General features: G+C 45.1%; 1 protein-coding gene across 18 annotated transcripts in view; it reads right to left on the bottom strand.

Moving 5' to 3' along the window:
* ubr5 (ubiquitin protein ligase E3 component n-recognin 5) overlaps positions 1–15,495 on the bottom strand; it is a 137,858-nt gene that overhangs the window by 104,617 nt on the left and 17,746 nt on the right. For 17 of the 18 annotated variants that reach the window (XM_084336861.1, XM_084336871.1, XM_084336874.1 and 14 more), the window contains 4 exons: positions 12,502–12,661; positions 9,114–9,263; positions 4,228–4,439; positions 988–1,104 (listed from right to left, as the gene is read on the bottom strand). In XM_084336861.1, coding sequence (XP_084192987.1) covers positions 988–1,104; positions 4,228–4,439; positions 9,114–9,263; positions 12,502–12,661 — 639 coding nt within the window. The remainder of the gene's footprint in view (positions 1–987; positions 1,105–4,227; positions 4,440–9,113; positions 9,264–12,501; positions 12,662–15,495) is intronic. The other variant, XM_084336875.1, reaches the window with a different exon arrangement.

Below are 15,495 nucleotides of genomic sequence, written 5' to 3'. Positions count from 1 at the left end.
GGTCCCACTCGGTACCACGCCGTCCCAGCAGTTTTTTCTGAGCAGTACGCGCACGGATGTGCACGCGCGTGCACACAAAAATGCGTTCACAACTTTCACTGACTCATCGCGCCGTGCGCCAAGTACCCGGCACTTATCACCTAGACTTTGCATAATAATAGGATACCAAAGGGGAGCTCCAGTAGCTCACCGCGTATCTCGGCGCTATTTCGGCGTCGGGGACAACCGTGCGCGTCACGGATCTGGGGTACACGAGTTCGACTCCCGGACTCGCCGTATTTTCTCAGTGTCTTCCCCTGATCTATATCCCATTCAACCTGTTTCTGTCGGTCATGCTTGACCAGAAAAAGCGATAAACGCTAAAAAAATGAAGTTTTAAAATAAAATAATAGGATACCAATAACAAAGAACGAGAAGTGCAAAACCAAAATACAAGCCCTGTGGGGGTTTGCTTGATCTGTGGAGCTCTCACTGTGTGACAAATGGTCCCGACTGGAAGGATGAGGCATTAAGTTGTGCTTCAGAAGGAAACTGTCCTTCTGTAAACTAAGTTACATTGTTAATTTAGTTTGTATTTAGTTTTCTAGTTTAAATTTAAAACATTGTTTGTTTTTCAATATAATTGCTACCTTTTTCAGCTTCTCTATTTCAAGGAAATATTTACAAAAACTAAAACTAGTAAATTTCCTATACAAACATGTTTCCTACTATTTATGCATAATAATCATCTGTTCTGTGCGCACGGGAGGGAACATGTATGCGCGTGCACGCGAGCGGTAGCGCACGTGGCGTCATTTAAACAGCGTACAGGCAGTTCTGATATTACGACTGCACCCCTGCTCATAACTTTTCTTGTAAGTCTGTTTGTGAATGAGGACCAATGACCAATGACTCGTTTAAAAGCACAATTTCTGAAATCTGACTGGCTTGTCTTTCCTTTTATTTCACAGAGGCCCCATCAGAGTTTAATAGCGTGTGATTCTCCACCTGTGTGTTTCTGTAGGGTTCCGGCTCACTCCACTTCCACTGGTAGAGCTCTCCTTTAGAACTGACGGCCACCAGCTCAGAGAACAAGGCCCCGATGCTGACAAACTTCACACAGTCCTAGACAAGGAATTAAAGAGGCGTTGGTGAAACATGTGACCAATTAGAAAACATCTTCATGCAAGTCTTGAGGACATGAAAGAAGGTAGACGATATTCCATATTATTGCCCAGCCCTAACTGCCATATCGAATAGTAGATTATTATATATGGGTAAATCTGCATTTTGCTATGATGCCCCTCAAGCTCATGGAATGAACTCCAACAGTCCTTAAAGCTCGATTCTCCCCTCAGTTTAAAACATTGATCTCCAACCTTTGTCAATCAAGTTGTTTTTAATTGGGGCGGCGTGGCTCAGGGGTAGAGCGGGTTGTCCAATGATCCAAGGGTTGGTGGTTCGAATCCCGCTCAAGCCCATGTCCATCCCACTGCCGTTGTGTCCTTGGGCAAGACACTTAACCTACTTGCCTCGTATGAATGTGTATGCATGTGAATGAATGTTGGTGGTGGTCGGAGGGGCCGTAGGCGTTGATTATTAGCCACGCTTCCGTGAGTCTGCCTCAGGGCAGCTCTGGCTGCAATTGTAGCTTACCACCACCGGGATGACTGTGTATGAACGAATAATGGACTCTGTGAAGCGCTCTGGGTCAGTGAAGAGCGCTATATAAATCCAAGTCATTATTATTATTATTATTAATTGATTGTTATCCTTACTTGTCCGATTGTTGATTTTGTGTGATGTGTGATTTGATGTGCCTTTTTTAGCTTAACTCTGTTTTTCTAAACTCTATGTACACTCGACGTGACTGTAAATGAGGGAAACCTCAGTTGCCTTTTGCATTCAAATAAAGATTAAAAATGTCAAATATAGATATGCTTGGTCTGGCTCATGAATCCACATATCAGCACGGAGGTCCTCTGACCAGGGCTTACTGGTTGTCCCAGGTGATCGTGCCTTTGAAGTTACGGCTCCGCCATTGTGGAACACTCTTCCTATAGGCGTACGATCTGCCATCTCTGTTGACGCCTTTAAAAAGCAGCTGAAGTATTTTGTTTTGTAATTTTTAGTGTTTTGTTTAAGGTCGTTGTTGCTTATGTTTGATGTTTTCTACTATATTGTAGTGTATTTTTAACAATTCTTCTGCTCTGTGAAGCACTTCATGGCTCTGCTCTGTGAAGCACTTCATGGCTCTGCTCTGTCCCATCAATTGGATCACAACTCCAGGTATTATTGTGCATATATGCAGGCAGATCTGTGTGATATGAACTGCTTGGTCCTGAAGTGCCTTTATGTGTGATATGAACTGCTTGGTCCTGAAGTGCCTTTATGTGTGATATGAACTGCTTGGCCCTGAAGTTCCTTTATGTGTGATATGAACTGCTTGGCCCTGAAGTTCCTTTATGTGTGATATGAACTGCTTGGTCCTGAAGTCCCTTTATGTGTGATATGAACTGCTTGGCCCTGAAGTGCCTTTATGTGTGATATGAACTGCTTGGCCCTGAAGTGCCTTTATGTGTGATATGAACTGCTTGGTCCTGAAGTGCCTTTATGTGTGATATGAACTGCTTGGTCCTGAAGTTCCTTTATGTGTGATATGAACTGCTTGGTCCTGAAGTGCCTTTATGTGTGATATGAACTGCTTGGCCCTGAAGTTCCTTTATGTGTGATATGAACTGCTTGGTCCTGAAGTCCCTTTATGTGTGATATGAACTGCTTGGCCCTGAAGTGCCTTTATGTGTGATATGAACTGCTTGGCCCTGAAGTGCCTTTATGTGTGATATGAACTAGGGATGCCCCGATCGATCGGCCACCGATCGTTATCGGCCGATACTCAGTATAAATATGCAATCTGTGAATTCCGATAATGAGTCATATTCGCCGATCGCGGAAACCGATCAAGCGAAGATCTCGCTCGCTGTCTGTCTCAGACACACACGACCTGCAAACTGCCGCTGCTCCTCCTCCCTAGCCCGCCCACACCCGTGTAGAGTTTGTAAACACTGAGGACTGAGAGGAGGCTCCTCTGCTCGAGTCTGTAGTGCATTCGACCTGAGCTAACGTTAGCTACCTAGCTATCGTTACTGTTTAAACAAAATTACCCAGTCAACTATTCACGTTTAGTAGGCATTGTCTAACGGTATTTAGCCGGCTAGCTACTGATAGCTCCTGATATCAACAAATTATCCAGAAAGTCTAGTAGTCCATGTTCATACCTCCGTTAGCTTGCGTTAGCTGACGTTAGTTCTCTGTTCAAAACGAAATGTCCCATTGAACTAAAGTTCTGTCTTAACGTCATCTAGCCGGCTATCAGTAGCTACAGATAGCTCTTGATATCAATGTCTTATAACATTGATTTAATGCGTATTCGAGCTGAGGGCTTGCTGAATGTGAAATGACCAAAGAACCGTAACGTTACCAATAGGGTCCAGCTGCAGGGCAGGAGAATCCTTTTTGGAGCTGGAGGCTACTAGAGTACACACAGACAGTAGAGCTGTTTGCAGATAGCGAGCATTTTGACTTGTTGCGTGGTGGCGATGTCTCGCAGATAATACAAGTACAAGTCTAATTATATAATATATATATTTTATATAAAAAAAAAAATTTATATAAAATAATTTTTAATTTCTTTTTAATCAAAAACAATCGGATCGGTATCGGCCGATATGGCTCACGACGATCGGTGATCGGTATCGGTGGCAAAAAACGTGATCGGGGCATCCCTAATATGAACTGCTTGGTCCTGAAGTCCCTTTATGTGTGATATGAACTGCTTGGCCCTGAAGTGCCTTTATGTGTGATATGAACTGCTTGGTCCTGAAGTGCCTTTATGTGTGATATGAACTGCTTGGTCCTGAAGTGCCTTTATGTGTGATATGAACTGCTTGGCCCTGAAGTTCCTGTATGTGTGATATGAACTGCTTGGCCATGAAGTGCCTTTATGTCCATTCAGCAGCATTTCTGATCTGTGTGATATGAACTTATTCCATGTGGCCCTGAAGCCCCTTTATGTATTATTGTGCGTATATGCAGGCAGATCTGTGTGATATGAACTTCTTGGCCCTGAAGTCCCTTTCTGTCCGTCGAGCAGCATTTCTGATCCGTGTGATATTAACTTCTTCCATATTAAGTCCCTTTCTGTCCGTCCAGCATCATGTCTGATCTAAAGGTCCCTGGCCTCCCCACCTTGTCGGGCCACCACTGCAGCTCCTCCCCCAGGGACACTGGGCTCTGCACGGGGATGCTCTTCCTGTCCAGGCTGGGCTCCCCCTCGCGGCTGGTGGAGCCTCGCTCCGTGTCGAACGAGGCCCCGTCCAGCCAGCGCCGCTCGCGCAGCCTCAGCACTGACTCGCGCTCCCGCAGCAGCTCCGAGTCGCGCTCTAAGGGGAGAAGGAGAACTGGTATGCAATAAGGTCACACCAGTGGGATAAAAGTAAGCCACTCTCTGGGAAAGACCCGTTTACAAGATGTTTTTTAAGGAGAGAGAGGAGGTTTCTTTTAGGTCACTGTAAGGCAAATCAAAATGGCAGCACTGGGATTGAGCGGGAGTCTAAGTGATAGTGGTGAGTGGAGGAGTCTAAGTGATAGTGGTGAGTGGAGGAGTCTAAGTGATACTGGTGAGTGGAGGAGTCTAAGTGATACTGGCGAGTGGAGGAGTCTAAGTGATACTGGCGAGTGGAGGAGTCTAAGTGATACTGGCGAGTGGAGGAGTCTAAGTGATACTGGCGAGTGGAGGAGTCTAAGTGATACTGGCGAGTGGAGGAGTCTAAGTGATAGTGGAGGGAGGAGTCTAAGTGATAGTGGAGGTCGGAGTCTAAGTGATAGGAGTCTAAGTGATAGTGGAGGGAGGAGTCTAAGTGATAGTGGAGGGAGGAGTCTAAGTGATACTGGTGAGTGGAGGAGTCGTGTGGAGGAGTCTAAGTGATACTGGCGAGTGGAGGAGTCTAAGTGATACTGGCGAGTGGAGGAGTCTAAGTGATAGTGGAGGGAGGAGTCTAAGTGATAGTGGAGGGAGGAGTCTAAGTGATAGTGGAGGGAGGAGTCTAAGTGATACTGGTGAGTGGAGGAGTCGTGTGGAGGAGTCTAAGTGATACTGGTGAGTGGAGGAGTCGTGTGGAGGAGTCTAAGTGATACTGGCGAGTGGAGGAGTCTAAGTGATACTGGCGAGTGGAGGAGTCTAAGTGATACTGGCGAGTGGAGGAGTCTAAGTGATAGTGGAGGGAGGAGTCTAAGTGATAGTGGAGGGAGGAGTCTAAATGATAGTGGAGGGAGGAGTCTAAGTGATAGTGGTGGTGAGTCTTATCTGCACACTCGCATGTTACAATGCGAGGCAGGTTAGAAACATGCATCTGGGGCTAAGAGGGGGCTGCAGTAGAGGGTCCCGTTCAGACAGTAGGGCCTAGCGGGCCTTTCTCAGAGGGCTCACGTGTTCTACAGCCATGCAATTGGCCCATCGCAAACCCAGCCCTCTCATCAAGCCTCCAATAGCGATTGCCGCTTCGCTCTGACAAACGTACATCGTCGGACAGCGACGGTTGCAATTGGAGGAATGGAGAAAAGAGGGTGGGGTTTGAGATAGGTCAATACACAATACCACACACATACTTGGATTACAACACCAAACATTCATAATAACACTAGCTAAAACAGGTTGAAGAGGAAAGACAAACTACCCCCAGATATAAGTGAACATATACAAGCATATACAACTCAATTAATGAATTTAAGAAATTCATAAGTTGAAGCTGGACTACATTAACAAATATAACGTGTAAAAGCTAGATCTCAGTGAACAACACCAAGAGGTTTTACCTCCTACTGCTATAGGGAGGTGTAGTCTGACGTAGAGATGTTCCGATACCATTTTTTCCTTCCCGATCCGATTCCGATACCTAAGCTTTGGGTATCGGCCGATACCGATACCGATCCAATACCAGTGCATTCATTAAAAAAATAAAAATAAAAAATATATTATATAAATTATAAATTTTTTATTTATTTTTATTTTTTACAGCTACACACTGTTTTATATATACTGTTTTTTAGTAATAACTAGGGATGTCCGATATTATCGGCCGCCCGATATTATCGGCCGATATCGGCAGTAAAATGTGATATCGGAAAATATCGGTATCGGTTTAAAAAAAATTAAAAACAATAACAATATTTGTTATATATATATCCAGTGAAATTATTAGTTACCTGAAATTATTCAGTTTTTTGGACGGGGAAACCCTGCATATATCGGTATCGGTTGATATCGGTATCGGAAATTAAGAGTTGGACAATATCGGAATATCGGTATCGGTAAAAAAGCCAATATCGAGCATCCCTAGTAATAACTAGAAAGTAATGGTATTTATTCAACAACAGGTGATTGTATAGATTAGTATCATTAACACATTGAATGCCCATCACGAGAATTCTTGGATTTTTTTTTATATTAGCGATCTGAATTAATATTTCATCAACCGAGTCTACCGTTGGTAATCCTGCCCCGCCAGGCGCTCAGATGTGAAAAAAGCACCCCCTATCGTCTCCCAGATGGTAATGCACCATTTTGGATTGGACTCGATGAAAATGGATGAGAAAAAAAAACTCCGGAATCCACATTTTACTTCTCACGCATGTAACCGGAGCCGATCAGATTCATTCTGGACCCTCAGCACAGCGTGTAATATGTGTTTTACAGTATACGCGTGGGATCAATAAAAGGATAGATTTTTGGAATGGCGATCAGGAATTGGAATAATCCATTTGGATACCATCTGATCTCAGGTAAGGAATCTATTTTACCAGTCTTAGGATAATCAGACCCGTTTTCACGGAGATATAAGCTTTTCCCCTATAATGTGATATGGCTGTTTGACTAAGATCGATCAGGAACTGAGAGAATCGATTTTCAGCACGTGGCACCAGCGCGCACACGTACACATATACTATCGATAATCTAGCGTTTATTTGAAAACAATTCATAAATAGGCCGAAAAATTACAACGTTCTAGAATATTACAGTACAGGGCGATTATCATGGAATCTTTTATTTTTCCGTGAAAACAAGGGCTTTTCAAAATGCTATAAAACGGAAATGAACCGATAAAACAATCCGCTTCGACAATGTTGACTGGAAATGAGTCATTGATAATGCGACGGGCAGATTAGACACAGCCATAATTTAAAAAAAAAAAAAAAAAAAAAAAAAAAAAAGATTAGGCGATATTAATGCTGACATTGCAGTGGATGGTGGGCATTCAAGCACTAAATGTGCGCCACCTGCTGGGCACTGAAAGTGTTAATCAATGAGTATGGGGCTACGGCACTGCAGATATACCCTACTCCAATGATCCGCACGGACGTTAGACGTTGTTGCACTTGCTACCCAGTCTGTTAGCTAGAAGCAGATGCTCTGGCTAGTATTAACGTTTATGTTGTGATTTTTAATTTTTTTTTTATCTACTTTTTCTCCCCATTTTCTATTTTTTCTCCCATCCCAATTTCGTATTATCCAATTCTACCCTCCCCTGTCTCGAACGTTGTTAGACCATGCCTCCCACTGGTCGGCTGCAATGTGGACGAAGCCTTGCATCACGCGTCCCCTCTGGTACACAAGGAGGCAGCCGTCGCACCAACCGACCTGTAGGAGTCGCTGTCCACAACGTCCGATCCCCACCCACCAGCTTTCCCACCCCCTAATAAACCACTACACTTCAGCGTTACATTGAAATCGGGGAGGAGATTGCGGGGGGAGCGAATGAATGTGGATGAGAGCCGTGATGCAAGTGGTTGCAGCTACGGCTGTGGAAGGCGTAGTCTGACGTCACTTTAGTTTCCTATAGGAAGGTGTAGTCTGACGTCACTTTAGTTTCCTATAGGGAGGTGTAGTCTGACGTCACTTTAGTTTCCTATAGGAAGGCGTAGTCTGACATCACTTTAGTTTCCTATAGGAAGGCGTAGTCTGACGTCACTTTAGTTTCCTATAGGAAGGCGTAGTCTGACGTCACTTTAGTTTCCTATAGGGAGGTGTAGTCTGACGTCACTTTAGTTTCCTATAGGAAGGCGTAGTCTGACGTTTTAGAAATGTGTCCATTGAAAATACATTGCAATTCCAAGTGAGGTGGACCGCGCGGGAAACAACAACGACGTAACCACTACACCGCCCTATGGTCAGTGTGTGATATAATTCTTCTTTATACAACAATAACGCCCCATCCGGGTTTTCCTTGCATGTTTTATTTGAGTTATTGGAGGTGTGGTTTTTTTTCTAACCAGCTCCAGACAATCTAATGAATTTTAGAGGTGCACCGATAAAATATAACGCTTTGATCTGGCAGTGGGGTAGAATGTAAGCAAAGTGGTGATCTGCTGAGGTCAATGGAGATGAGAATACATGGTGCTCTGCTGAGGTCAATGGAGATGAGAATACATGGTGCTCTGCTGAGGTCAATGGAGATGAGAATACATGGTGCTCTGCTGAGGTCAATGGAGATGAGAATACATGGTGCTCTGCTGAGGTCAATGGAGATGAGAATACATTTGCAGAAGCAGAAAGCCAGCTGTGCAGGGCCGGGAGATTGAATTGACACGGTTGTTACATAAATTGTTTTATAAATAGGCCAACACTAGTCCGCAACAAGGACTGTAAATTGAGAGGTACTCGGGTCGGTACTCAACTCTCCCGATCCACTTAATATAGTACTCTGTGCTTCCATCAGTTATGGGAAATTGGAATTGCTGCAGTTCAATTGTTTTATTTGGCTGTATTGACTAATAAAAGATTTCTCATTGTGTGCCTTCTATGTATATTGGGTTCTTGTGAGGCCACCCAGGCTGAGTTACCTCTGGAGGAGACCAGGACGAGGAGGAGCAGCCTCTGGAGGGTTAGGGTTACCTCTGGGGGGTTAGGGTTACCTCTGGGGGGTTAGGGTTACCTCTGGGGGGTTAGGGTTACCTCTGGGGGGTTAGGGTTACCTCTGGGGGGTTAGGGTTACCTCTGGGGGGTTAGGGTTACCTCTGGGGGGTTAGGGTTACCTCTGGGGGGTTAGGGTTACCTCTAGGGTTAGGGTTATAGTTACCTCTGGAAGAGCCCAGGCGCGACAGGGAGGAGCGTCTGAAGGAAGGGTAGCCAAAGTAACTGATGTCCTCAGAGAACATGGCATCAGCATCGATGATGACACTGGGGTGAGCCGAGTGGATGTCAGCGTCCAACAGAGACATCAGGTCCTCTAAATGAGACAAAGAAACAAAGACACCAGGTCCTCTAAATGAGACAAAGACACAAAGACATCAGGTCCTCTAAATCAGGGGTTCCCAAACTTTTCAGGCCAGGGCCCAGAAAATAAGGTGTCAGAGAGCCGCGGCCCAATGCACATCGTCGGGCTTTTTTTTATTTTTCCATGTGACCGATTTTTTAAGCCAAATATCACTTCAATCCTATTAAGTTAGTTCAAGTTAGTTATTCATTTATATGTGCTATTTATGAGAGGGCTAACTTGTTGCAAAATAATAATGATAATAATAATAGCCTCATTAAAATACTATTGTTGCTTCGGTTGTTTTCAGCGTTTTATGTGCATAATCTGTTATTTAGTTTGAAATGTTCGTTGAAATAAGTAGATTTTTCGTTTTTGTTTATTTATTAAGTTAATATAAAACCATATAGTCACATTTTAGAATACAATAGAATAGAATTTTAGAATACAACTAGAAACACTGTCCTGGCCTGCTTCTAAGTTCAGTGGCCTGACAAAAAAATAAAAATAAATAAAAAAAAAAAATTATTTTTTTTAAATCATCTCGCGGCCCACCCGTGGCTGCTCGCGGCCCACCTTTGGGTCGCGACCCCGACTTTGGGAACCACTGCTCTAAATGAGACAAAGACACAGAGACATCAGGTCCTCTAAATGAGACAAAGACAGCAGGTCCTCTAAATGAGACAAAGACACAGAGACACCAGGTCCTCTAAATGAGACAAAGACACAAAGACATCAGGTCCTCTAAATGAGACAAAGACATCAGGTCCTCTAAATGAGACAGAGACATCAGGTCCTCTAAATGAGACAGAGACATCAGGTCCTCTAAATGAGACAGAGACACCAGGTCCTCTAAATGAGACAAAGACACCAGGTCCTCTAAATGAGACAGAGACATCAGGTCCTCTAAATGAGACAAAGACACCAGGTCCTCTAAATGAGACAGAGACATCAGGTCCTCTAAATGAGACAGAGACATCAGGTCCTCTAAATGAGACAAAGACATCAGGTCCTCTAAATGAGACAAAGACACCAGGTCCTCTAAATGAGACAGAGACATCAGGTCCTCTAAATGAGACAAAGACATCAGGTCCTCTAAATGAGACAGAGACATCAGGTCCTCTAAATGAGACAAAGACATCAGGTCCTCTAAATGAGACAAAGACATCAGGTCCTCTAAATGAGACAGAGACATCAGGTCCTCTAAATGAGACAAAGACATCAGGTCCTCTAAATGAGACAGAGACATCAGGTCCTCTAAATGAGACAGAGACACCAGGTCCTCTAAATGAGACAGAGACATCAGGTCCTCTAAATGAGACAAAGACATCAGGTCCTCTAAATGAGACAGAGACATCAGGTCCTCTAAATGAGACGGAGACATCAGGTCCTCTAAATGAGACAGAGACATCAGGTCCTCTAAATGAGACAAAGACATCAGGTCCTCTAAATGAGACAAAGACACCAGGTCCTCTAAATGAGACAGAGACATCAGGTCCTCTAAATGAGACAGAGACATCAGGTCCTCTAAATGAGACAGAGACATCAGGTCCTCTAAATGAGACAAAGACACCAGGTCCTCTAAATGAGACAAAGACACCAGGTCCTCTAAATGAGACAGAGACACCAGGTCCTCTAAATGAGACAGAGACATCAGGTTGTCTAAATGAGACAAAGACAGAAAGACACTCATGGTTAAATAAACAGTTATCCTGTGCTGCAAACAAAAGTTGTAACCATCCGCAACAGTCCCGTTATATTTCCGATGCTGGATTCTTCTCACCAACGCAATATCTTGGAACTATTTGGATTCCTGGAGAAGGCCAGTGTACTACGCCCTGGCGCTGCCTAGCTAGGAGAAGGCCAGTGTACTACACCCTGGTGCTGCCTAGCTAGGAGGCCAGTGTACTACGCCCTGGAGCTGCCTAGCTAGGAGGCCAGTGTACTACACCCTGGAGCTGCCTAGCTAGGAGAAGGCCAGTGTACTACACCCTGGTGCTGCCTAGCTAGGAGAAGGCCAGTGTACTACGCCCTGGCGCTGCCTAGCTAGGAGGCCAGTGTACTACACCCTGGTGCTGCCTAGCTAGGAGAAGGCCAGTGTACTACACCCTGGCGCTGCCTAGCTAGGAGAAGGCCAGTGTACTACGCCCTGGCGCTGCCTAGCTAGGAGAAGGCCAGTGTACTACACCCTGGCGCTGCCTAGCTAGGAGAAGGCCAGTGTACTACGCCCTGGAGCTGCCTAGCTAGGAGAAGGCCAGTGTACTACACCCTGGCGCTGCCTAGCTAGGAGGCCAGTGTACTACGCCCTGGCGCTGCCTAGCTAGGAGAAGGCCAGTGTACTACGCCCTGGCGCTGCCTAGCTAGGAGGCCAGTGTACCAAGCCCTGGAGCTGCCTAGCTAGGAGGCCAGTGTACTACGCCCTGGAGCTGCCTAGCTAGGAGGCCAGTGTAGTACACCCTGGTGCTGCCTAGCTAGGAGAAGGCCAGTGTACCAAGCCCTGGAGCTGCCTAGCTAGGAGGCCATTGTACTACGCCCTGGAGCTGCCTAGCTAGTTAGTTCAAGACCATGTCGGTCTGAGCGAAGAATCAAGCATCAGAAATACTGTTGGGGTCTGTTTGTGTCTGGTTAACACTTTAGTTTCCATGTTGTGGTGTGGCTCAAACTGTCTGAAGAACTGTTGGGGTCGGTTTGTGTCTGGTTAACACTTTAGTTTGCATGTTGTGGTGTGGCTCAAACTGTCTGAAGAACTGTTGGGGTCTGTTTGTGTCTGGTTAACACTTTAGTTTGCATGTTGTGGTGTGGCTCAAACTGTCTGAAGAACTGTTGGGGTCTGTTTGTGTCTGGTTAACACTTTAGTTTGCATGTTGTGGTGTGGCTCAAACTGTCTGAAGAACTGTTGGGGTCGGTTTGTGTCTGGTTAACACTTTAGTTTGCATGTTGTGGTGTGGCTCAAACTGTCTGGCTCGCTCGGAAAACAGCAACAACTCCAGGACTCCAAGTTAGCTAATGGCTATGCATTATATTATACAACAAGGAGGTCTATAAATGGTGGAGCCGGAATGGACGCCACACGTTGAGGTCTATAGACGGTGGAGCCAGAATGGACGCCACACGTTGAGGTCTATAGACGGTGGAGCCAGAATGGACGCCACACGTTGAGGTCTATAGACTGTGGAGCCAGAATGGACGCCACACGCGGAGGTAAACAAACCTCCAGGCAGGTAGGACTCGCTGGCCGTGTCGTCTCCGTCGTCCCCGTCCTCGTCATCCCGGCTCAGCAGGTTATTGACGGCCAGGTTGACGTCCAGGTTGGTCCTCTGCAGCTCACGGATGATCACACTCCTGGACTTCCCCTGTAGGACCACCTGGGCCTGGGGTGGGGGGGCAGGAAGGGGACGAGGAGGGGGGAGCAGGAAGGGGACGAGGAGGGAGGACAAAGAACATACATTGTTTATTGATCCATTTGTGAGGACGGAAAGAGGAGCATGGTAGCAGCCAGATAGGGGAGGGTTGGGGGAGCAACCCTAACCCTTTATTTCCTGTCAACTAGAGCAACGTGAACCCTTTATTTCCTGTCAACTAGAGCAACGTGAACCCTTTATTTCCTGTCAACTAGAGCAACCATAGCCCTATATTTCCTGTCAACTAGAGCAACCCTAGCCCTTTATTTCCTGTCAACTAGAGCAACCCTAGCCCTTTATTTCCTGTCAACTAGAGCAACCCTAACCCTTTATTTCCTGTCAACTAGTGCAACCCTAGCCCTTTATTTCCTGTCAACTAGTGCAACCCTAGCCCTTTATTTCCTGTCAACTAGAGCAACCCTAGCCCTTTATTTCCTGTCAACTAGAGCAACGCGAACCCTTTATTTCCTGTCAACTAGAACAACGATTACACTTTATTTCCTGTCAACTAGTGCAACCCTAGCCCTTTATTTCCTGTCAACTAGAGCAACACTAACACTTTATTTCCTGTCAACTAGTGCAACCCTAGCCCTTTATTTCCTGTCAACTAGAGCAACGCTAGCCCTTTATTTCCTGTCAACTATTGCACTAGCAAACAACTAGAGCAACCCTAACCCTATATTTCCTGTCAACTATTGCACTAGCAAACATTGCAGTCAGTCTGCCATATCTGTGCGGTGCTTCACATGTATAAGCCTGGACTGAGCCTCTGTAAAGGTTGGCAGTGTGGAGATTAGACCCCAAAACATCAGTCCATACAAAGTAGTGGTGGGGGGAAATATCGATACGTAGTAGTATCGCAATACTTTGCGTGGCGATACGATAAAAATCGTATTTTCTTTTTTTGTATAAGGAAGTTGCATTGTTCATTTCAATACCTGTAATAGTACAGTGGTCCACACACGTGTGCATTCAGTTAAGTTGGAATATGACTGTAATACAAACAGTTCAGTTTGTCAGGTACATGCAACACAGATTACAGTGTCATCTGTCTGCTTGAGAAAATACCATGTTCTGCAATAAAAATTATTGAAGTGAGATGAACAGACTGAACTTTATTTTATTAGATAAAACATGTTGACAAAGTTTTACTTTGCAGTTGAAAAAAGGTAATAAATCGCAATATATCGCAATATTAATATCTCAATACTGAGCATATCGCAATATATTTAGTATCGCAATACTATCATATCGTGACTAGGGGTGGGAATCACCAGTTTCATCACAATACGATATTGATTCTTTGGACAACGATACGATATTTGCCGATATCACAAAGTCTGCCAGGATACGATTCGATTCAGGTGCCTGCAATCGATATGAGACGCTATTATGTGCCCATTTAACACAATCAGTCACATTTAGATCAACTAAAAAAAGGCTACAGAAATATCAATTGACGTTTTTATTTTTGAGCTCTTCCAGACATTTAAATGAAAAACAATCTATTGTTTTTAATACAAATAGACCTCCTGTTCACTGTAAAGTGCCACGTTTTTATATATTGAGCTTTAAAGTTTAAGTAAAATGTTTTGGAGGCGGTCAGGTGGCGTAGCGGAGATTGCGTTTAATCACCAACGCCGGAGATGCTGGGTTCGCATGTTCGAATCCAGCTCCCGGCGTTGTCACCAGCTTGGCTGGCCGTTCACACTAATACAATTGGCAGTATTAGAGGGTGGGAAAGCTGGCGGGTGGGTCCTGGGCGTTGTGGACAGCAACCCCTACAGTTCGGTCGGGGCGCCTGCTCAGCGAGAGTAGGATCTGGAGAGAGGTAGTGCGGCCTCCCACACGTTACACTCTCCCAGTGAGAATCTGCGCGGCCAGGCTGGCTGCCGGCAGGCTGCACATGCGTCGGAAGAAAGCATGTGACAGTCTCCGGCCTCTCGGACCAACAGTAGGGGAAAGTGCACAACAACCAGGAAGGGTGGGATGGGAGAAAAATCGGAAAGAGGAAAAAAGAAAAAAAAGAAAAAAATTGGAACTCACCGTCGCCGGATTTTCAAAATAAAAGTATCGCAATATGAATCGAACTTTTTACGCTGCATCGATCCTATTTGATTATTGATAATAGATCGATATATCGATCTGGATCGATGTATCGTCCCACCCCTAATCGTGACTCAAGTATCGTGAGGCCTCTGGTGATTCCCGCGTCTCTACAATTCGTAGCCGCATTTCTGCAGACCCCTCTCTGATTGGTTGAGGCCATTTCTGCAGACCTCTCCCTGATTGGCCGAGCGCGCGCATGCGCATGAGCCGCGACAAGCTCCTCTAGCCAGGAGTCGAAACTCCGTTAAGCTCCAGAGAGAGAGGCTGAAAACCCACAGTTGTTGCCCGACGGATGGGAGCCGAATCCCGGATCCGAGTTTTCTGATGAATAGCCCCAAAACATGGAGGTCGCGAACGCAATTTATACGCATGGAAGTATTGATTACGCCACAACGAATCATTAAAAAAATATACCGTTAACTGGAATATGTTGTGTGTGCCTTAACACATATGTTGGATAGGATTATGTAATTGGTTTGTCATTAAAAACCAATAATAATCGCTCGCCGGCTTCGCTGACCAGAGCTCTCTCAGATTAAAAGTTTTAAGAGAAAGAGTCTGGTGGTCAATTGCTACGGAAATGTGTCTTACTAATAATAACTAATTCCTTGGTCAATAGAAGTCTCTGTGATACTTTCTGAATATGATTTGGGAACATCAAATGGGCAGGCCGCGAAATAACAACGTTACAATGT

The sequence above is a fragment of the Notolepis coatsorum genome (genome assembly GCF_963971535.1).
Source record: "Notolepis coatsorum genome assembly, chromosome: 19".
In the NCBI taxonomy this organism is placed as follows: domain Eukaryota; kingdom Metazoa; phylum Chordata; class Actinopteri; order Aulopiformes; family Paralepididae; genus Notolepis; species Notolepis coatsorum.
The sequence above is the reverse complement of the archived record's forward strand: the minus strand, read 5'-3'. Positions and strand labels throughout refer to the sequence as shown.